Source organism: Nothobranchius furzeri, chromosome 3, assembly GCF_043380555.1.
Source record: "Nothobranchius furzeri strain GRZ-AD chromosome 3, NfurGRZ-RIMD1, whole genome shotgun sequence".
In the NCBI taxonomy this organism is placed as follows: Eukaryota; Metazoa; Chordata; class Actinopteri; order Cyprinodontiformes; family Nothobranchiidae; genus Nothobranchius; species Nothobranchius furzeri.
Window position 1 is genome coordinate 67,057,399 of NC_091743.1, and position 23,458 is coordinate 67,080,856.

General features: G+C 40.9%; 1 protein-coding gene across 2 annotated transcripts; it reads right to left on the reverse strand.

The window, feature by feature from the left end:
* Positions 1 to 308: 308 nt before the first annotated feature.
* myhb (myosin, heavy chain b) lies at positions 309 to 10,463 on the reverse strand. Of its 2 annotated transcripts, none has more exons than XM_015958819.3 (41): positions 10,447 to 10,463; positions 10,234 to 10,284; positions 9,905 to 10,120; positions 9,380 to 9,523; positions 9,147 to 9,303; positions 9,030 to 9,057; positions 8,832 to 8,943; positions 8,656 to 8,748; positions 8,490 to 8,553; positions 8,311 to 8,409; positions 8,125 to 8,228; positions 7,895 to 8,033; positions 7,689 to 7,807; positions 7,443 to 7,592; positions 7,192 to 7,362; positions 6,805 to 7,111; positions 6,626 to 6,696; positions 6,427 to 6,514; positions 6,230 to 6,347; positions 6,030 to 6,153; positions 5,782 to 5,918; positions 5,443 to 5,698; positions 5,098 to 5,340; positions 4,847 to 5,023; positions 4,625 to 4,770; positions 4,311 to 4,401; positions 3,798 to 4,187; positions 3,577 to 3,703; positions 3,365 to 3,483; positions 3,053 to 3,249; positions 2,796 to 2,979; positions 2,544 to 2,709; positions 2,234 to 2,358; positions 1,849 to 2,157; positions 1,571 to 1,774; positions 1,373 to 1,498; positions 1,116 to 1,286; positions 931 to 1,035; positions 750 to 845; positions 536 to 667; positions 309 to 452 (listed from the first exon to the last, which is right to left on the reverse strand). In XM_015958819.3, exons 3-41 carry the CDS (start codon positions 10,106 to 10,108, stop codon positions 432 to 434), a joined length of 5,814 nt encoding a protein of 1,937 aa, XP_015814305.1. In that variant the 5' UTR covers positions 10,109 to 10,120; positions 10,234 to 10,284; positions 10,447 to 10,463; the 3' UTR covers positions 309 to 431. The 2 variants fall into 2 exon arrangements, with proteins under 2 accessions (XP_015814305.1, XP_070405506.1); XM_070549405.1 differs by lacking the exon at positions 10,447 to 10,463 and adding an exon at positions 10,367 to 10,386.
* Between the last annotated feature and the right edge of the window lie 12,995 nt (positions 10,464 to 23,458).

The window sequence follows — 23,458 nt, forward strand, 5'->3', positions numbered from 1 at the left end:
TTTTTTCCAACTTTAATTGCTCTGCGCAATAGAAAAAAAAAGTATGTCACGGAAGTTTACGTATCACGTTACAGCTTCCGTTGTCTCACAATAAAAGGCTTCTTAACATGCAGCACTGGAGACGAAACTCGTGCGAATGCAGACAAAGTTAATCTGAGGATATAAAATGTGGATTTCCGCTACATACTTTTAGAACCCAGTACACTGAAACTGAAATCTAAAACTCAAAACTGCATCATGATTATTTTCTTTAATGTTTATAAAGAATCCCTGGTGATTTTAAATGATCACAAATGCACAGACAGAAACAGATTTAGCAGGCTTTATTCATTTTTTTCCATTTCACAACACATTTAGCATGCTAAAGGGAACTAGTGACAAGATCCTCATATTGTATGACATCTTGTTACTGTCTAGTTTAGATTTCTTCATCACTCCTCTGATTCTTTAGTCTGAAATGACATCAGAACAAGGGCTATGTTAAACATTGACTTAAAAATGGAAAACAGTATTATGTAATAGAAATATTTTATACCTTGATAATTTCCCGACTCTTGACCCTCAGCTTGTTGACCTGGGACTCGGCGATGTCAGCACGCTCCTGAGCTTCCTCCATCTCATGCTGCACCTTCCTGTACCTGGTCAGGTGAGTGTTGGACTGCTCCTCCTGCAAAACAAACCAACAACTCAACCTCTCTGAGATAAGTAACACTGTTGAAGCGTGTGTGATTAGATTTAGAGGTGCTTACAGCCTCCTCAGCCTGTCTCTTGTAGGATTTCACTTTCAGCTGCAGCTTGTCCACCAAATCCTGCAGTCTGGTGATATTCTTCCTGTCCTCCTCAGTCTATTTCAAATGAGCATTACCATTGCATTATAAGGCAAATAGAACATTTGTAGTATGTGGCTTGGAGATGTGAATACTACCCAACCTGATAAGTGAGCTCCTTTACTCTTCTTTCATATTTCCTCACTCCTTTGATTGACTCTGCACAGCGCCTTTGCTCAGCATCAACTTCAGACTCTAATTCACGAACCTTGAGAAATAAAAAATGAATTTAATGCGAATAACTTTTTTTTTCCACTTACAGAAGCTGATGATTAGTGTTTCATGTACCCGAGCCTCCAGCTTCTGGAGCTGCTTCTTGCCTCCCTTCATGGCCAGGTTTTCAGCTTCATCAAGACGATGCTGCAGGTCCTTCACTGTGACCTCCAAGTTCTTCTTCATCCTCTCCAAATGAGAACTGGTGTCCTGCTCCTTCTTCAGCTCTTCTGCCATCATAGCAGCCTGAAATATTTCACCATATTTAATTGTTTCAAGATTTCTGGTGTGTATTTGTCATTGGCAGACGACTCCTGAATGAGACCACTCACATCAGTGATGGCCTTCTTGGCTTTTTCTTCAGCATTTCTCGCCTCCTGAACAGCATCCTCCACCTCCCCTTGGATCTGGATGAGATCAGCCTCTAACTTCTTCTTGGTATTGATGAGACTGGTATTCTACTCATGAAATATTCCCAGTTAAATTGAGCATTAGGTCTTTTACAAGTTATTGTTTGAATGTTCATGCACCTGAGAGTGCAGCAGAGTCACACGCTCGCTGGCATCAACCAGTTCCTGTTCAGCCACTTTGCGGCTTCTCTCCGTCTGCTCGAGTGCAGCTCTCAGCTCCTCGATCTCAGCCACCATCAGGTTGTTCCTGCGCTCCACCATCGCAACCTGCTCCCTCATCTCATCTTGTCCTCTGAGAGCCTCATCGAGGTGCAGTTGTGCATCCTTTATATGAAAAAAACCACATGACTAACCCTACCTGACATAAATGTTAATAACAATTAAGTAGTCTTTATTACCTTAAATTGTCCCTGCAAGTTCCTCAGCTGTTTCTGAGCCTCAGCAGCCTGTCGGTTAGCGTGGCTCAGCTGAATCTCCATCTCGTTGAGGTCTCCTTCCATCTTCTTCTTAATTCTTAAAGCGTCATTCCTACTCCTGATTTCAGCATCCAGAGTGCTCTGCATGGACTCAATCACCCTCTGGCTGTTTCTCTTGATCTGTTCAATCTCCTCGTCCTTTTCTGCAAGCTTTCTGTCAATTTCGCTCTTAACTTGGGTAAGCTCCAGCTGGATGCGGAGAATCTTGGACTCTTCATGCTCCAGTGTGGCCTTGAAGAAGATATGTTCTTGTTATAAGTGATTTCATTTATATGGCATGATTGAATGTAGTTTATCTAAAGAATACCTCAGCTTCTTCAAGAGAAGTTTGGAGTTCAGACTTCTCCGTCTCAACGATCTTTTTCCCTTTTTCTAGCTCATGAATGGTTTTCCCAGTTTCACTGATTTGCTCAGTTAGATCGGAGATCTCCTCTGTAGAAATGAGAGAAATGAGGTTTAAGGTCAACATCTGACAGATTTAATCAGTTGGACACAAAAATGGTGTCTTGAGTTTTTAAGCTGCTTTAAATCTGTAACATGATTTTAAGTTAGAATAGTGTGTGTGTGTGTGTGTGTGTGTGTGTCTGTTAGTTGACTGAATCTCAAACATTTCATACGTTGCAGGTTCTTGTTCTCCCTCTTCAGGGTCTCCAGGTGGTCCAGAGACTCTTCATATGAATTTTTCAGTTTAAACATCTCAGTGCTGAGAGAGCGAGCTTCTTTTTGAGCTCCCTCCAGCTCAGCCTGGCTTTCTTCATACTTCTGCTTCCATTCGGCAAGGACCTAATGCATAAAAATACAATACTACATGATTCTGTGTACTTTCATAAGACGTCCAGGATAAAACAGGAAGGAAATGCAGAACTAACTTTATCAAAGTTCCTCTGCTTCTTGTCAAGACTTGCAGCCAGAGCGTTAGCTCTCTCCACGTCGATCATCAGGTCCTCCACCTCACCCTGCAGCCTCTGTTTAGTCTTCTCTAGTGAGGCACATTTAGCATTCACAGCCTCGATGGATTCCTCAGCATCCTGAAGACGCTGGGCCAGCTTCTTCCTGCAAAAAATGGTTCCTTTTCAGACTTAGAAGCACAATGTGCCTTAGACAATCAGACAACTTTAAAACCTACTTGGCCTCCTCCAGCTCCTCAGTGCGCTGAATGGCATCAGTCTCATACTTGGTTCTCCACTGAGCCACCTCGCTGTTAGCCTTGGACATCGCACGCTGAAGCTCACCCTTGGCCTCCTGCTCCTCCTCATACTGCTCTCTGAGCAGGTCACAGTCATGACGAGACGACTGAACTGCATGAGCCAGAGCGTTCTTGGCCTAACGAAGAATGTGAGGTGTTCTAATTTACTAGAATATCATTCTCCAGTCCTAAAGTTTTTCTACAAGAAAATCCTGTTCTGTAGCAGTGTGGGTGTTCTTGATCTGCACATACTTTAACTTCCTCTTCAATGTGTCTCTTCAGCTCTTCAATCTGCTGAGTGAATGCTTGCTTGCTTCTCGTCAGCTGAGAGATCAGGGCTTCTTTTTCCTCCAGCTGGCGACCAATTTCCCCTAATTTATGTCCAAAAAATGTGAGTGTTTAAATCTGAAAATATGACGCTACGTTCTGTTCAGATACACAAGTCATAAATATGTTTTTATCACCATTCTCTGTTTGCAATCTTGCTCTTTGCACTCCAATGTCATTCAGCTGTCGAACATGCTCATCATTTTTGGCCTTCAGCTCACTCAGTTGATCTTCAAGTGTGCGACACATTTTCTCAAGGTTTCCCTGGATTTGACAAAAGCAACATTGGCTCAAAGTACAATCTGAAAACCGTCCAAAATAATCGGAACAGCAGTTATTTACAGCTTTACTTTGTTACCTTTCCTTTTGCAATAGACTCCATGTTGCTGGAGAGGTCATCGATCTCCATCTTGTACTCGCTTTTCTCCTTCTCCAGCTTTTGTTTGACTCTCTGGAGGTTGTCGATCTGCTCTCCCAGCTCTGCCACGCTGTCAGCCTGCTTCTTGCGCAGAGCTGCAGCCGTGGCCTCGTGCTGAAGGGTGGACTCTTCCAGATCCCGACGCAGCTTCTGGAACTCGGCCTCGCGCTTCTTGTTCATCTCAATCTGAACAGAAGTTGCTCCTCCAGCTTCTTCGAGCCTCTCGCTGATCTCCTCAAGTTCCCTGGAGAGATCTGACCTCTGTTTCTCCACCTTGGCCCGAGCAGCTCGCTCAGCCTCGATTTCCTCCTCCAGCTCCTCAATGCGAGCCTGAAACAAACGTTGAAAAGCGATAAATATTCAAGTCACATTTCATTCTTCTTCATGCAACTGAAAACCATCAGAATAATTCAAGGTCTGCTGTCACTAAAATGCATTAAAATAAAGAATGACCTGAAGTTCTTTGATCTTTTTCTGAAGTTGAGCACCGAGAGCTTGCTCATCTTCAATTTTGCTCAGAAGCTGGCTTGTTTCAAAGTCCTTCCTGTGAAGAGACAGCATCACAGAGACGTTGGTCCCTGACTTACATGAAATTGTATCATGTTCCCTTATTTTCTAAACTTCTGAAACCAAGTGGTATTGTTTTGTGTGCTGTGGCATGCTAACCGTTCATAATGTTCAATAATGTTTTGTTTATTCAACAAGTTACTCTTTGGTAACCATAGTGCATGACTGACCTTCCAGAACAGAGTTTTATTTGTACTCACTTCTTAATCTTCTCCTCAGACTGCTGCTTGTCATTCTCCAAGTCCATGATGGTTTCCTGAGCCAGCTTCAGATCTCCCTCGAGCTTTCTTTTAGCTCGCTCGAGGTCCATACGAATCTTCTTTTCTTGCTCCAAGGATCCTTCAAGCTGTTTCAATCAAAAATTGAACATAGTCACTTTGAAGCTTGTATATTTCATTCCGCTTCTGATCAGTAATGCTCACATCATCGACTTGCTGCTCCAGTTTGGTCTTGGCCTTCGTCAGAGTGTTGACTTTGTCTTCCTCTGCCTGCAGGTCATCGAGGGTCTGCTGGTGGGCCTCTTGGAGGGCTTTCTTCTCTTTTGTTAGTTTAGCAATCGTCTCATCTTGGGAAGTCATTTCCTCAACCAGGTTTTTAACCTAGATTGGAAAACAAAAGGGTTTAGGTGTGCAACAAGTGGATGTTAGACTCAAACTGTGACTGATGGACCTGCCTTGTTTTCAGTGGCGTGTTTCTCCTTTTCCACTTTGGCCAGAGTGAGCTCCAAGTCATCTATGTCCTTCTTTAACTCAGAACACTCGTCCTCAAGTTTCCTCTTCTTTGCTGTCAGCTCAGCGTTGATCTCCTCCTCATCCTCCAGTCTCTCAGCCGTCTCTTTGACCTTGGCCTCAAGCTGGATTTTAGCTTTAATGAGCCCTTCACATCTTTCCTCTGCATCGGCCAGGTTTTCACCTTCCTATGTTTGCAATGGCATGCAAATGAAAAATAGGGTCAAACTTATCAATCCAAGTACCTTTTGATATGCAACCCATCCACCTCCCCACACATTTAAACTTACAGACTGAATTTGAATTTGCAAGTCATTCTTCTCCTGAAGGAGGGAAACCATTTTCTCCTCCAGTTCTTTCTTCTTGGCCAGAGCCTTTGCCAGGTCCTCTTTGGTCTTTGCAAAGTCCTCCTTCATTTGGGCCATCTCCTTCTCCGTCTCTGCACTCTTCAGCAGTGGTTTGATCTTGAAGTACAGCTTCATCCATGGCCAAGTTTTGACATTCATGAATGCTCGGATGTTGTACTGGATTGAATAAATAGCTTCCCTGGAGGAAAAAATAGATTGGAAGTCTCAAATGTTCTTATAACATTGCTGTTCCTCAGTGGTTAGGCTAAGCCACGTGTATACCTGCGCTCCATCATTTTGACAAATTCACGTCTCATCAGAAAACCTCTGCAGACAGCCTGAGTCATTGTGACCAAGGTGGCAAGTTTTTCATCTCGCATCTCCTCCAGGAGACCCAGCAGACCAGCTTTGAAGAACACCTAAAAGGACCGGTGATAGACGAAAGGTGTGGAAAAACTCCAACAATCCTCTGTTTCCCTATCATCATTTAGCAACGGCACAATAAAGATCCAGCGATCACGTTGTCATACCTTAGTGTGTCCAAATTTGTACTGAGTGTGGTCCACATCGATAGAGCCCAGTAGTTTCTCTGAGGCCTTCTTGTTGTCGATGAACTGACCCTCAGGGATGACGCTGGCGTTCAGTACTTTGTACCTAAAAGTTTTCATGGTTCAGTCGATCTGCAGCTTTTATGTTAAAACGGCATTTTTCTCAGCCTGTGAAGACTCACCTCTGCTTGAAGTCACCGTAGAGAATTCTGCTGGGGAAACCTTTCCTGCAGATCCTGATCCCCTCCAGCACACCGTTACACCTCAGCTGGTGGATGACCAGGTGGTTCTCCATCAGACCTGGGATCCAAGATGGGTTTAGTCTTCTGCTGCATGATTTTAGTTTATATTTACAAAGTGAGAAAGAGATTCAGCTCACCAGGAGTCTTTGACTCATTTGGAATCAAGCAGCGCACAAAATGAGGATGAGTGCTCCTCAGGTTGGTCATCAGCTTGCCAAGATTCTCCTGAAATATGAAAAGATTTATAATTAGAGGTAGTTATTTATTTGTGTTACCTTTATTAGCTGCTGTTTGAGGAGCGTCACACATTTACTAGCAGTCATTTGTAATTCTCACCCTGAACAGAGCAGATACAGTCTGGAATGATCCACCCTTCTTCTTGCCAGCTTTCTTTCCACCTCCCTCAGCTGCAACAAATGTTATTGTTGATTAAATATTTTATTTTCACTTCCTTCATCAAATTTGTGCGTTTAAAACAACAAACTCAAGTCTTTTCATAGAAACCTGGTTTCTACCTTCTGATCCAGCATGAGTAGCATACAGGAAGGCCAACAGCTTGACTGAAGACTTCTGGTAGAGCTGCACCACTGAGTCATTCAGAGGGTCCTTGTTCTTTTCCAGCCAACCTGTGACATTGTAGTCCACAGTACCAGCATAGTGAACCAGAGAGAAATGAGCCTCAGCTTTGCCTTTGGCAGGTTTTGGCTTCTGGAAGGGGGCGCTCTTTCCCAGATGCTGGTCATACAGTTTGCTCTTGAAGGTCATGTCTGTAGCCTTTGGGAACATGCACTCCTCTTCAAGGATGGAGAAGATGCCCATTGGCTGCCATGACAAGATGATTGTTAAAAGCACAAAAGTTTCAAGTCATCACTTTGTTTTCTGTTCCAGCCTGAGGGTCAAACCTTCTCAATAAGCTCAATGCAGGCAGCCAAGTCCATGCCGAAGTCGATGAACTCCCACTCGATTCCCTCCTTCTTGTACTCTTCTTGCTCCAGGACGAACATGTGGTGGTTGAAGAACTGCTGCAGCTTTTCATTGGTGAAGTTGATGCACAGCTGTTCCAGGCTGTTGTACTAAACGAATCATGAGCAAAAGTTCTAATTACACAGAAAATATCAGCCCTTCGTTTGATGAATCAGCCAGAGATGCTCACGTCGAAAATTTCAAACCCAGCAATGTCCAAGACACCAATGAAGAAGCTTCTTGGCTGCTTGGTATCCAGCATCTCATTGATTCTGATGACCATCCACAAGAACATTTTCTCATAAACGGACTTGCAGAGAGCTGAGACAGCATTGTTGACCTGGTTTTACAGATGAAAGACATCAAATTAACAACCAATAGACTCATATGTGATAGTAACAGATCGTATCTAAAACAAAGAGAAAGACTTCAGTACCTGTGGAACAGTTTGACCTTTGGTCACATACTCATTTCCAACTTTCACTCTGGGGTAACACACAGCCTTTAGCAGGTCTGCAGAGTTCAGACCCATGAGGTAGGCGATCTTATCAGCCACTAACAGGAAAAACAATCACTTTTATTTTCTTTTTCCTTTAACACACACAAATGCTTGGCTTCATCAGAGGTCGTCATGTTTCTTACCCTCAGTGCCGTCAGGCTCAGCCTGCTCTTCACGCTGCTTCTGCTTGAACTTCATGTTCCCATGATGCATCACGGCTCCTGTTAGCTTGTACATGCTAACCTTCTCTTCTGCAGTAAAACCCAGGATGTCGATAGCAGTCTGTAAGTTGTTAGAGAAAATGGAAATTATCAAAACCATTCTGTAGAATTTTTTTTTTTACATATTCGGGGTATATTTGAGCATTTCTTACATCAGTGGCAATGAATTCTTCAACGTCATTAATACTTTTGACTGTGATTTCACCCTGACTGATCATGGGATAGTCATAAGGGTTGGTGGTGATGAGAAGGGCCTCTGAAGGGAGAAAATATCAATGTGAACATGAAGAAAAAGACATCCTCTTGATCACAATCAGTAATATTTATGGGTTCCTGACCTATCAGCTCAGGTTTGTGTCCTGTAGTGAGCTGATAGAAGATGTGGTAGCTCCTCTCAGCGGACAGCTGGAACGTCACTCGAGACTTCTCCAGCAGATCTGTTTAGTTTAGTCAAAATGAAACATTTTTTAGCAATTAAAGGAGTTTTTTTTATAACTTTCAAGAAAATCAAACTTACATGTTTCAATATCAGCTGAAGCCAGCTTTCCAGTCGATCCAAAGTGAATTCTGATGAACTTTCCCTGCAGAAACAGTTATTAACCCGTTATGATTCCAACTCTGTTACCTTTAGATGATTTTCACCAAACAAACGTAATCTTTTAAACTGAAAGATAAAAACCTACGAAACGTGAAGAGTTGTCATTCCTCACGGTCTTGGCGTTCCCGTAAGCTTCCAGCAGCGGGTTTGCTGCAATGATCTGATCTTCCAGTGATCCCTAAATGCAGTATTCATCATTTCAGTCCAACACATCTGTGTTTAGTTGTTTATTTAACTGTATTATTGTTTTGCATCACCTACCTGCATTTTGCCTGGAACCTGTTCGGTTTTCTTCCCAGAAGCCACTGCGATTGTCGCAAAGTACTGGATGACACGCTTGGTGTTGACAGTCTTTCCAGCGCCAGATTCTCCGCTGGTTTAGTGGTGCGTTCAGAGACACATCAGAGTTAGAAGACACTGATGATTGTGACTGGACTGTGTAAAATATTAGACACTTACGTAATCAGGATGGACTGGTTCTCTCTATCTGTAAAACAGTCAGACATCAGATCATTAGATGTTGATTTCTGATGAGGAGCAGCTGGGATTCTGATGAGGTGGCAAAATGATGGATACCTTGAAGCATGAACTGATAAGCATTATCAGAGATGGAGAAGATGTGTGGCGGAGCCTCGATCCTCTTCTTCCCCCTGTATCCTGCAACCACCACTGTGTCGTACACTGGCAACCACTTGTAGGGGTTCACAGTGACGCAGAACAACCCAGAGTAGGTCTGGAGGGTCAGAGAGGTTGGCTGTGATGCACATCTGCCTGCACTCATCGTGTGTTTCAGACCAACACAAACTTACGTAGATCATCCATGCTGCATAACGCTCTTTGAGGTTGTACAGCACAGCGGGCTCATTGAGGTGGGTCATCATAGCCATGTCCTCAATCTTATCGAACTTTGGAGGGTTCATGGGGAAGATTTCATCTTCTTTCACAGTGAGAGTCTGATGCAATTGTAAAACATACAGTAGATTATTGACAGATTTAAACATTCTAGATTTAAAATATTCAAAGCAATGAACCAGTATAGGAAAGCAGAGCAGGTGCTTCATAAACATCCATCTAGAATTGATTAAAAACTGAATAAAGTATCTTGTTGTACAGAAGAACATTTTGATTTGTTGTAATTTCATCGAGCTGACTTATTTCCTAGGTGACCTAAAATCCTGTCATTTTTATACTCTCTGAGCTCTACTTCCTCTTTTTCTGCACAATTCTAAACTCTAAACTGCAAAATGAATACATAACAGGACGAGTGTCTAAAAAACCTTTCAAACTTCCTTCAAGGGGAGTGAAACTTGGTCACTTTTGTGATGTTTTCATACCTTTCCACCTAGCGTTTCCACAGTGGCTTTGCCCCCGTCTTTTTTGACAAGTTTTCCCTTGAGGTACATCTCGCTGGGCTCAGACACAAAATACGCTGTCTTAGCATCAAAAGGAGCGTTCTGAGCTTCAATCCGCTCCTTCTCTGGCTTGCGGAGGTAAACGGCCGCCGGGCCAAAACAAGCCATGTCTGGGTCTTTACTCATGGTGACCCTTTACTGCAAATGAAGGAACACGATAAAGTTTGTTATCTAAATTATTTATGTGACTGTGAATAATAATAGTAAATATGAGAAACAGACATCGTGGTGTATGAATCAGCCACACATACCTTGCAGCACACCAGGTGAGCAGGACTTGATGCAGATTTTGAAGAAGAGCTCTAAAAACAAAAAAAGACATGAGCAATCTCAATGTTAACGATCTCAAACAGTATTTTGGAGAACGGAGAAAAAGAAAATTACTTTTAATGGGCCAAACTGCTGCTTTAATAAAAATAAATCTGGATTCTTCCCTTGATTGACAAGCTTTTTAGAAAACTTACCGTTGCAGGGTGCCTGTCCTCAGCGCTGGTTGCTGCTCCCTTTTATATAGTCGGATGGGGGCCTATCATCACATGTGTGCTGCTGTATTTGGTCATGTCTCCTGGTGCTTGTGCACTAGAGCTTACATCCATCTGCAACTTTATGGCTTATGTTTGTGCCACGCCTTTGTGCCAGGAAACAGATCCCACAGATCCAAATCTAATTGAGTGTTAAATGTTAATAATGGAAATGTGATTCCTACACTTGTGATTACTAGTACACTAGTAGGTCGCGCTGCTTTACTGTTCTTAGGCAGCGTTGACATGAAAGCAATACCGATATGCACGTGTTTTTTGTGTATTACTTTTTAGGTACATTTCCTGTTTCGTTCTGTCAGAAAAAGTCCAAAGGTGTGACAGAAACAAATGTTTAATGCTGCCTGGTACTAAAGCAGTCCTTTGCTATGCTTCAGTGAAGCTTTAAAAAGTCACTGATATAAAGTTTCAGAGTCCTTACAGGTCAGAAATGATTGAATAAATAAATAAAATGAGTGCTTTAGAGCTTTTAAGAAAAGAAGGGATCGGTAGGGGATTACATCTCGCAACAACGCCAACAACAGCTGTTCTTATTCTTCATCTTAAGAGATACACAAGAGAGACCGGGACAATCCCTAAATGCAGAACAGCTGAGAGATGGATTACAGCTTCTCTACTTCAATGTTTTACGCTTTACACCGTGGTAGCAGCGTAACTGGGAATTTTAGCGCATGCGTCTCTGCTGAAATAAGAAGTCAGTACTGATTTCTCTGGTTTGTTAGATATGTGGAAGATGTTGCCACGGTTGTTAGAGTTTTTTACCAATAGCTCAGCACATAGCTGGCACACCTTACAAGTCTGGGTTAAGAGCCCCTAGGCCCCGTTTCCCTTGGCCAGAGGATCAGCTTACCTAGTTAAAATGAAAAAAGAAATTCTACAGTGCTTACCCACACGTTATAAAGGGCCTCTGTCTTTAGTGAAGATGTGTGACATGATGCCCTCTCAGAAATCTTCTCTTATAAGGACAAAACTCAAATATAGCATCCCACTTGTTTTGATGCTGAAGTAAATACTACTACTACTACTACTACTAATAATAATAATGATAATAATACTAATACTACTACTACTACTAATAATAATAATAATAATAATAATAATGATAATAATACTAATACTACTACTACTACTACTACTACTAATAATAATAATAATAATAATAATAATGATAATAATACTAATACTACTACTACTACTACTACTACTACTACTACTACTACTAATAATAATAATAATAATAACAAAACCAAGAGGAATATTGTGTTTTTATGGCTACTGATGTAGGCCCTTCAGTTTCTTTATTAGGGTTAGGGTTATCCTGCAGATTCCGGATAACAGACCAAGGTGAGCGCTGAGTAACATTTCAGTGGATGGGCTGGCCTCAAACAGCATGGAGAGACTCTTGTACCCAATGTACTGTCTGTTTTTAACACTGTAAGTACCTTTTACTTTGTTTTAAGCTGATTTGATACATTTTAAACAATTTTATTATTTTAAATACAGGTGAACCTGAAAAAACTTGAATATGGTGCAAACGTTTATTTCAGTTGTTCAGCCTAGAAGGCAAACCTAATATATGAGATTGAATCATTAGATGCAAATCCAGATATTTCAAGCCTTTATTCGTTATACTTGTGATTATTATGGCTTGCAGCTGATGAAAACCCCATGTGTACAAAAATTTGAATATTGTGACAAGTTTCAATATCCCTTTAGAGCCTGAGCCCTTTAAAAAAAAGAAAGATTGAATAATGCATCAAAATGTAGAAAGAAGTAAACTAAAATAAAGAAGTAAAATATTTTTGATATGTGTAAGTATAGGACTTGTTTGTTGGCCTGAACATTCTGAGAGTGAAAGTCCTTTTAATGCATGCTCATACAAGGCTGTATTCAATGTTGGTTTTAAAACCAACATGCAATTGTGAAGACTTCCCAGCAGAATGAGAAGTCTGTCAGAATATGGACCTTTCAGCTGTCAAGCTGTTTTTCTGCTGCTGTAGTAGGCTTGATGTGTTGGACGGTCAGTTTCTGGTGATGTTCATGACAGATGGCCACGCGAGTGTGTATTTAGTAAGGTTAGTGGTTGGGGGTCACTGGTGTCTTATAAACACCAGAGGGAGCCTTGGATTGCAAAGGTGCAAATGTGCTACTTATGTTACCAGCTTCTTTATCATCATTAATAATATCATCGTCGTCGTCTGCTTCTAATCCTTCCACATTTCACCACATCACCAGCTCCTTCACACACTTAAAAATACATGCAGTGGTCTTAAATAATCTACTTTTAATCAATATTAGAGAAAGTAGATGCTTATTTAGAAACACAACCATTTTTATAATGCTTTTGGCATTTTTGTTTTGTCTATTACATGTTTAGTTTGGCATAATTGAGTGATTTAATTTTATTATGGACAAAAAAAAGTACAACCTTCAGACCAGTCCACAGCTCTTCTAAAATATGCACTAAAGGTTATTTATGTTTTTAACATTTTAGCATGCTCTAAGCTGCTCTCCGTAGCTTTAGATATATTTTTGACAGCTGGTTTGGCTTACACTTTTATTTTTATGTAGTTTTTATTTTTGATCACATATTTCATTCATGCAAGATTTGGTACAAACACAAAGAAATGTAGGTAACACATTACAATAAGGGTCCCTTTATTAACATTACTTAGTGAAAGACTGAAAATAATAAATCCAAAGGTGAATTCAGAAATGAGTAAAAGTGTTAAATAACAACCTCCTCTCTGTTTAACGATACAAACTTTACTCTGACAAAAGTGAAAGCACAGGAACAAAAATGATTTTGAGCCACAGGATGTTTACAGAGACATCGTCTTTATCAGACTCTGGGGAATATCTGCTCTACATTTGCCTCTCAGGAGTGTCAACAGTGCTGAGCAGAAGTCAACAGGTGGTCAATAATGTGAACAAGGTTGTCATTTCAGATTCATTCAGATAAATGTTCGCAGTTGATCGCCTGCTCTATTTATATAGCAAGTGCAAACTGAGAAATACATCTTGCAACATGATACCACTTGAATTTATGCTAGTGCTAAGTGTGAGTTATGTGTCAGTCTCTTCTAGTCTTCCTTTGTGTTTTATTGTGCCACATATTTTAATATCCTACCGTTAAATACAGTCCCATTTATTAGTCTGACTTAATGTTAAAAATAACAAGCCGGGTGTTAATTGGTGCAACAACTGGATCTCCTTTGTTATGTTCTCATCGGCTAAAAAAAACAAATTAATTTTGTTTTCTGAAAGCAGGACGACAAGTTTCTTTATATAGCAACTATCAAAGAAAAAACTAAATTAGCAAATTAATAAAGATGATTAAAAATAGAAAAGAAAGCATTCAACAAGTAAATAAAAATAACTGAAAAAAAATTGAATTCAAACATTTCTAAATAAATATTACATATAACAAATCATGAAGAAGCGCTGCACACAAGTAAAAATAAACAAATTAAAACAACAATGAACTATGTGAGAGCTAACAGAAATGCACATAAAACAAATTAAAGCAAGAGATAAAATAACGGAATGAAACAGAATAAAAGACAGCTCAGTTAGAATAGAATAAACTTTTTTAATCCCACTGTGGGACATTCACTTGGTACAGCAGTGCATACACTTAGAGAATAGTAAAATAATAACACGATTACAGGTAAACACACAAGTGCAATAAGCTAATGTTGTAACCTTCAACCACTAAAAACAACACATACAATGGGATCTTGTGCTTCCAGAGTTGTGCAGCATCAGGGACACAGACATACTGATGTACATAGGTATTGCACAAGTATTGAACACATACTGAATATTTCATTGGTGTTATTGTGTAACAGGATAATGCCAGTACCAGTTAAACTGAGGAGTTATACACTCTTACTGCAGAGGGGATGAATTACCAACAGTCATTTCTAATAATGTAGCTAAAAAGCCTGATGAGGAAATGCCATCCTGGACGCCTCCAACTGGGAGGAGACCCAAGGGAAGACCCAGAACACGCTGGAGGGACTATGTCCCTTGGCTCACCAGGGAATGCCTTGGAATTCCCCTGGAGGAACTGGCCCAAGTAGCTGGGGAGAGGGAAGTCTGGGCCTCTTGGGTTAGGCTGCTGCCCCTGTGACCCGACTCCGGATAAGCGGCTGAAAATGGATGGACAGATATATTTGATTCCTTTGAACTCGGACAATAAAAGCAGACTATGTAGAATATAGTTGAGCATTTAAGTCATCTGCTACTTCTGATGCTGGATCATGCCTGAATCAGGATTCCCAGAGGAGGCAGCATCCTGTGGGGCATAGAAAGCCCACGTCTGTGATCAGTGTTTCTGACATTATGTTTAAACTTCTCCCACTTCAAATGAAATAAACACTGGACACTGGGCAGATTTGTTTATAATTTGCAGATCTCCATGTTGTCTTTCTAAAGTATTCCAAAATCACCACCTCGGTGGAATAAGCTGTTCCAAGAGGAGCACCGCCCACATGTATGCTGTCTGCTTTATATTTATACTAATTATCATGTAACAGCGGGCAGTGCTGAGACTCCTAAGCAGAAACTTTTACTTTTAGGCAAATATTATAATTTTTGTCTTTTTGCATTTGTGGTTGCACAGAACAGTTTGATTTATTCCTTTAATATATTGTTGTAAAATCAATCTGATAAAAACTAGTCATTGGTTGAATAAAGATGTCAACTGTTGGTGGAATTAAACCCAGTTACTCTTGGCTAAAATGTAAAACGCTTCACATTAATAGGCTTTGCTGCAAGAACTAACTCATGCTTATCAACCTTCACGGGTCCAGAGGAAAATAATTTGTTGGAATGTGAGAATGAGTCTATATGCAATTTAAAATGTCTCTGCTGCATGTTTGCAAATAGGACCTTCTTTTAATTGTTTGTAGGTCATCTTTCCTTTAACTCAAATGAAGACCGTCACGGTGGCCGAAGAAGAAAATGGACACCAGAGCTCATTTGGAGAGGATGAAGAACCTGAAGGTGAAGGAGCGGCAGCAGAAAGCAGCTTCCAGAGTGTTTCCAACATTAGTTGTGATTCTGGCCTGCTTTGCTTTTACTTTCATTTATTTACTATGTTTTACTAAGTGGAAATCTCATTTAAAATATATAAAACAAAAATATGTAAAGCAACTGGAATCAAGCAGAAATTACATCAGAACTCTCAAGATTTTTCTTTTAATGTTCCATACCTGATTTGTCAGGAGGCATGGGGCGTTACCTATTAAACCAATCCTCTGTATCGCAAACGTTTCATGTAAAAATGAAGATTGTGATCATGTTTGGTCAGAAGTTCACGCTAAATAGTTCCATTCTTCTAAGTGGAACATTTTCTATGCTGATTTTTTTTATCTTATAGGTTTGGAAGTGATACAACGCCTCAGTGAGACATCTGAAATGTGTTCCAGATTCAGGAGCCGGAGTCAGCCGCTGAGCTGACACTGAAAATATGAACACAGGTACAGTTCAACCACCTTTTTCTACAAATCCCATCTAATAGTTAAGCAACAAATTGTTGTTATGAGCTGGTGTGTGTTTATGATTTGTGCTTGTGAACAAACCCAGATGTAAAACCTATTTAAAACCCCTAGATGGCATTAAGCACCATCACTTGTCTGTGTCTGGTCACCTCTAAAAATAAACACTCTGTAACTATGAACACTGTAAATACACCCGGATAAATACCATTCACATATTGTTTAACAGCACATGGACAATTTATGCAATATGAATGAATTTTACAGTGAAATAATAAAACAGTCTAATATCTCAATCGAAACAGATTTCCTTCTCAGCCAGTCAGAGGGGTGAGTATCCATAAAAAAAACTAAAGAGGGACAAAACCACTGTTTACTATCTGTGAGCTCGTGGGGTTGCAGAGTCTGCGCTGAGCTAACGCTGCTGTGCAGTCATTTTTAATTAGACACAGACAGCAAAAAAAAAAACGTTCCAAAGTTGTTTTAGGAACTGAAACCAGTAAACAGGAGTGACCCAGAAGCTATTTCTTGTGCCCCCAAGAAGCTGTGGCATCTAATATCAGGTGAAGAAGACTAGAGGCTAAAGTTGAGCTAACAATGAATTAGAAGCAAATATTCCCCTCTAAAAATATTTTAAGCTACTTTTAAGCTGCAAATCAATATTACAGATATGTGTGAAGTGAATCATAAGTTGGTTGTGGTGTTTTACTTCTTTAAATGAGTCGTTCAGAACTAAAACAGCAAGCTAACAGCAAGACAGCAAATTCAGACAGTAATAAGTGTAGTTAGTGCTCCCCGAATGTATTAACACCGGACATGACAAGGTATTTGTCTACTTCTCAACTTATTGTGTTTGACTCATTTTCACTGTCATCTACAATCTTCTGGCACCAATCTGTAAATGGCAACAGCCATGAATCTCATGGAACGGTAATGAGATAATTACTTTTTGTTCAGAAAAATGTACTGCAGCACCCAAATTTCACCACAGGATGTCACTCTTGCTTCTTTTTTAAATATTGCACCTATAAATCTTACTGTTGTAGAAAGACGACAAATGGCTCTGAACGAGCAAGATTTGGAGCCGTTTTAAATGTTTTTATAAAACAAACATGGGTTAGAGAAAAACCATTTATTGTGTACTGCCCCCAGTCTGTGGAGGAACAGGTGACGACTGACCTCCTTTGAGATCTGGTGGACAAGTTGCCGCCGCTCACGGTGAATCCTTCAAGAGTCAGTCTGAAGAAGCTGTGACTGTGTGAAGTATTCAACGCATGCATCTTAAATAGGTGTCACCCCAGAAACGCCTTTACTTAAAGTGTGTTAATACCAGAGCACTGGCAGTTCGATAAAAAAACGATTCACCTACATCCCACCCAGATGGAGAGATAGTCTGAGGAGTTCCAGAATGAGCGGGGTAACACTCACCTGTCCAGGCAAAGTGAGGTTCAGTAGGAACTCAGAGGGATTTTGTAAACAGTTTCTCTTGTTTTTCATAATATCACAGTGTTTGTATTATTGTTTAATAATTTAACACAAATAAACTCTACAAGTTTCTTCATCTTCGATTTAACCCTCCCACTGTCCTAATGGATGTGACCCCACGAGGAAAGTTGACCATTGAGCAGGATTGATGGTTTATCCCTTGAGGTCCACGTGGCAGGGGTGAGGAGTGAGCACCACCTCTTCCCTGCCATGTGGACCTCATAGGATAAACAATCAATCCTGCTCAATGGTCAACTTTCCTCACGGGGTCACCCATGAAGCTAGTGGGAGGGTTAAGGAGATTTTTTGGGGGTGCAACTCAGGATGAAAGCCCTGAGAGGAGCATTAAACAAATGAGCAAGTAAATATCTTTATTTACGGACACTGATACTTATACTGTAATTCACAGTGAAGGCACATCATACAACAATAATTACTGTTAGCTCAAAAAATATAAAATGATGTTCAAACTGTCACCTTTTTACACGGTCTTTAAATGCAAATACAAGACATTTTTTAAAGTAGACAAAGTTTGATCATTTCAAGCTTTTTGTTAACTAATGACTTCTTAGTTTACTTTTACCAAATACATGGTTTAAGAATTTATAATCATCTAACACAAAAATAACACAAACCAACATTCATGTAATGTCTGGATTTTATAAACTTAGATCCCATCTGGCATGTTCCCTTATCAAAGTGCTTAATTATACTTTACCTGTAAATCTCAACCTAGTGGAATTAATAATTTACGCTGACCTTGCTACCTCACAGCTTTTCTATGTGCTTTAAGGCACACGGTCACACCCTGTCGAGTTCCTGTGATGAAAATAGATCCAGTAGTGATCCAAGACACAGTTGGGTCATACCAAAGACTCCTAAAAATGGGACCCAATGCCTTTCTGCTTGAAGCTCAACATTAAGGGTTTTGATTGAGGGGTTAAACCACCAAGTAGTTCCCAAGGGTGGCTGTGTCTGCAGCTCAGATATTCTGCTGAGAACAAATTCAATTCAGTTCAAGTTTATTTATATAGCGCCAAATCACGACAAGAGTCGTCTCAAGGCACTTCACATAATAAACATTCCAATTCAGGTCAGTTCATTAAGCCAATCAGAAATAATGTTTCCTGTATAAGGAACCCAGCAAATTGCATCAAGTCACTGACTAGTGTCAGTGACTATACAGCAATCCTCATACTAAACAAGCATAAAGCGACAGTGGAGAGGAAAACTCCCTTTTAACAGGAAGAAACCTCCAGAGGATCCTGGCTCAGTATAAGCAGCCATCCTCCACGACTCACTGGGGATCGAGAAGACAGAGCAGGCACACACACACACACACACACACACACACACACACACACACACACACACACACACACACACACACACACACACACACACACACACACACACACACACACACACACACACAAACCTTGGGACAATTTAGTCTCCTATCAGCCTGTTATGAATATTTGTGTTCTGTGGAATGATACCAGATAACCTGTAGGCTCGCTAACTCTATGCCGAAAGGAATTTGAACCTGCAACCTTCTTGTTACAAGGCATCAGTACTAACAACTGTTTCTATACTGTATATATTGTGTATATGTAGGTGTGTGTGTGTGTGTGTGTGTGTATAAAATTCTAAAAACAGTCAAATTTTTTACTAAAAGTGAAGTAAATATTCGAGGTTTTGTCTTTTTCTCGATAGTTTTGTGTATCAAACTTTTTTGGTAAATGTGTTTGTTGCAATGCATAACTACAGGCTAAACTGCCCCAGAGTGTTCTCAGGAACACCCTCTCATTAAAAATTTTATGAGAGCACCACTGCTCCAAACACCACTAAAAATTTCCAAATCGTGAAATGTTTGGATGAATAAAAGCACACACAAAAAAAAAAAACTCAGAAAAGGGAAAAGGGTATCAGATCTAATAAGAATAGCCATCCTTTTTACATCCAGGGGGCTGAGACAACTGAAGATGTACTGTTTTGTATCAAAGGTTGTTCCACAATAAGCCTCGAGGCTGTAACAAATGGCCGAGAGCATAGCTGAGGAGACGGCTATATTTGTGTTTCTTCCATATAAGCACAGCCAGCAGCATTAAAGATCAAGTATCACATTTTTATTGAATAGATAGACCTATTTTTTCAGGTGTGAAGTCCTCGGCATTTAGCTTCCTATGCCCTTGGGCCTTCTTTGCCATTTCAGTGTCATCTTACAGCAAGGAAAGAATGCAAAATACTACACATCGTATAACACGATCCCCTCCTTGTCACACTGAGGGAACAAACACTCGACTTGGGGAAAGGTCAAGCTAAATGCCTGCCCTTGTCTTCAGTTCATCTGTCGGGACACACAAGCACAACACGGCCTTTTACAGAAAGAGTTTAAAAATACATCCGTGCCCTTGAGACAACACAAGTGTCTTGAGGCACAAATGTAAATCACCTGTTCACCACAGATTAGACATGGGACAATGGGGTTCACTGCCCCTCAAATAAACCCCTAATAACTTCAAAAGTGTCCTTCCTTTCACACTGACACCTCCCAGCTGAACACTGGTCTAAAGATAAAGCTGCTTTATGAAGTGGAGACTCTAGGGTTAGCAGCAAAGCCTCCTCGTTGGTTGGTTAAAGGGTTAAAATTCTAACCTGAAATGAAAATTTTAAAAGAAGAGTTGATTTTCAAGCCAAGCTTTTTGTTTTATATAGTTTTACCTTCTTCCAAAAATAAAACAAATGAATAAACAGAAAACTTTAAATCCAGGGCTGAACTAGAATTAAAAATACATGCATTTAACTGTGTGCTAAAAAGTGAGGTTGTAAATGCTTTTTTTTCTGTCATGGGGACAGGAATGGGTTCAATGAATACCCTAAATAGGAAAAAGAGGTGAACCCTCTGGAGGCAGGCATTGCAGATTTGCAACGTTAAAATCATCGACATAAATATTGGACAATGGGTTTCCATAGGCTCCAATAACAAGTTTTTGAAGAAAAATGGGAGGTGGCCACCACCGCCATTTTGACCGTGTCACAGGTTCCGTCAAGCCCAGACAATTCCACAAAAGGGAAGAGAGGTAGAGCTGAGGGTGGGGCTGTAAGGCTGGGATCAACTGACGACACCCGGTCGAACTGGCTACAAGCTAACCTGAAGCTAACCCAAAGCTAACACGGAGGTGGGAGCTAAGCTAACGGAGGTAGCAACCTAGCTACAACCGGAGTTAACTGTCCACAACACCAGAGCTTCTGAGTCAGAGATACGACGGGCTGACCGCTGGGTAAAACCGGGTGGAACACAGAGGTCTCCCGAGAGCTTCACAAGCCGGCAGCCGCACAGCAGACAAGCGCCACTGCAATCTGAGATGTGCAGAGCTGCCGCTGGGGAGAACCGGGTGGAAAGGTTTCCATCCCAGAGCTCCACAAGCCGGCAGCCCGCGTAGCAATCAGGAGCCGCGATCAGACAGAGATGCGCCGAGCTGTGGGGAGGGGAGAACCGGGTGGAAAACATTGGTAGAGCTCCACAAGCCGGCAGCCCGCGCAGCAGACAGGAGCTGCGATCAGACAGAGATGTGCCGGGCTGCGGGAAGGGGAGAACCTGGTGGAAAACAGAGGTCTCCCGAGAGCTCCACAAGCCGATAGTCGGAACCCAGCTCCACCAACATGTTATATTTCAACCCATTTTCTAAAGTGCAGCATTATGTTAAATGCACTGGGTTTTACCCTATTACATTTAAATGTCATGGTTAAACGGTACATGTTAAAATTTAAGCTCAGCTCGGCAGTGACCTAAAATACATAAATATAATTTTACTTACCGTAAAAAATGAAGTGGAGACTCCTTGGACGCTCTATTAGTGCAATTAATGCCACAGCAAGTCATTTTGTCCAACAATTGCACAAATAAAATCCAAAAAAGAATACACAAACACAGAGACTCAAAATCCCGGAACAGTTTCCAGGCCAGACCGAGGCTGTGGTCACATGGGTCTGATGCTCATTAATTATACAGAATTTTAGGCTTTTAATACACTTAAGCAGAAGAGTGAGAAAAAAATTCACCCCCCTCAGAGTTGTCATGAGTGTAAACTAGATAATTTAAAGCAAAAACATGTTTTGGTACCAGGCTGTAAACATGTTTATTTCTGCTGTGAAATTGGTATTTTTAACATGGGAGTCAATGAGGATTTGCTCGCTTCTGACACCAGCCCCCAGCGGATGAGGGTGGAACTGCAATTTTTGTCACTTCCGCGTTGGCCTCAATTTTTCACCCACATTGTGGGGGCTTGGTTAAAACCTACCTACCTGGTTACTCCGTATACGTATTTCATGAGCATTTTTTAACTCAGAAGTACCCCTGAAGGACTTATGGGCCATTCCCATCTGTACTGGGTCGGCCCGGGCCGGGTAGCGTAGGTTGTTTACATATCTGGGTGGCCTGGTATTTTTCCGGGCCAACCAAGGCTCATTCTCAGCCCTCTTCTCGAGGGGGTCTGCTTCAGGCCGACCAGGGCCAACACACCCACTGCTGACAGCAAATTCACACCTTCCATTAGAGCAAGCCTCTGATTGGTGGGTAGAATCAGCCCACATGGGCTTAAGACAAGGATGTGTGGGATCAACCGGGCCAGGCTGGGGCCGACTGGGGCTACCCGGCCCGGGCCGACCCGGTACAGATGGGAATGGCCCATTAGTTGTTCATCCTTTTATCAAAACTTATTTTGAGCCTGAGAGGGTTAATCTCCTAATCTTTCTCTTGTCTGACTAATTCTTAAATTATTGTTTTTTTTTAACACAAATATGCACATTTTTATATAATCTTGTTGAAATACAGATAAAACAGGAAAAATGAAAATATGTTGCAAAAATCCATTTATTTCGGTAATTCAATTTTAGACTGAGAGACCATCTAAAGACTCAAGAACCCTTTGCAGGTGTTTGTTAATTAGCTGATTAGAGTGTGACAGTTTGAGTCTAGAATAATTAACCTTTTCACAATATTCTAATTGTCTGAGATTTTGAATGTGGGGTTTCAAATGCTGTAAGCCATAATCATCACAGTTATAAAAAAGGCTTGAAATACCTGGCTTTGCATGTAATGAGTCTATCTCATAGTTTCACATTTTAAGTTGATTTACTGACATAAATTAACTTTTGCATGACGTTCTAATTTTTCAAGTTTCACGTGTGTTTGTAGAACAGTACGCAACCTAGTGCAAATTTTTTATTGAAAAAGAAAATAAATTATCAAGTGATATGTTAGCTTAGCATCAACATGTGTTCAACAACAGACCAAAAAAGTTGCACTGATGACACATTTTTAAGTTTCTGATTTTTGCTAATGAAAAGTATTTAAAATGTGACCAAACGTTCCAGTAAAAGGTAAAAGACCATCTGATTTTCAAAAGTTTACTCGAAGCATGTAGCTTAGGCCACTGGAGGTCACCAATCAGACCAGAATTTAATTAATCATATAATTATTGCATTCCTTGGTTTTGTATGGAGTTATGATAAAGTTTCTGCTAACGTTATCTGACTGGCTGCATGGTGGTGCAGATGGTGGCCTTGCAGCAAGAAGGTCGCAGGTTCAGCTTCCAGCAATGGCCTTTCTGCGTGGACTTTGCATGTTCTATGTGTGTATGGGTTTTCTGCAGGTACTCTGGTTTCCACCAGCAGACCAACAACATGCCAGGTTGATTGATGACTTTAAAATTGCCCCCCACTGTGAGTGTGTAACTGGTTGTTTGTATCTTGATACGTATCCCTGTGATGGACCTATCCAGGGGTGTCCTCGCCTCTTGCCCGATGACTGCTTGAGTTACACATCAGCTCACCAAGACCCTGCTGAAGAAAAGAGGTCAAAGACCTGAGTGAGTAACACTATCTGACAATAAATTACACAAATAGTCTCAGCTATTTTGGATTATTGTAGCCAGAAGTTTGTA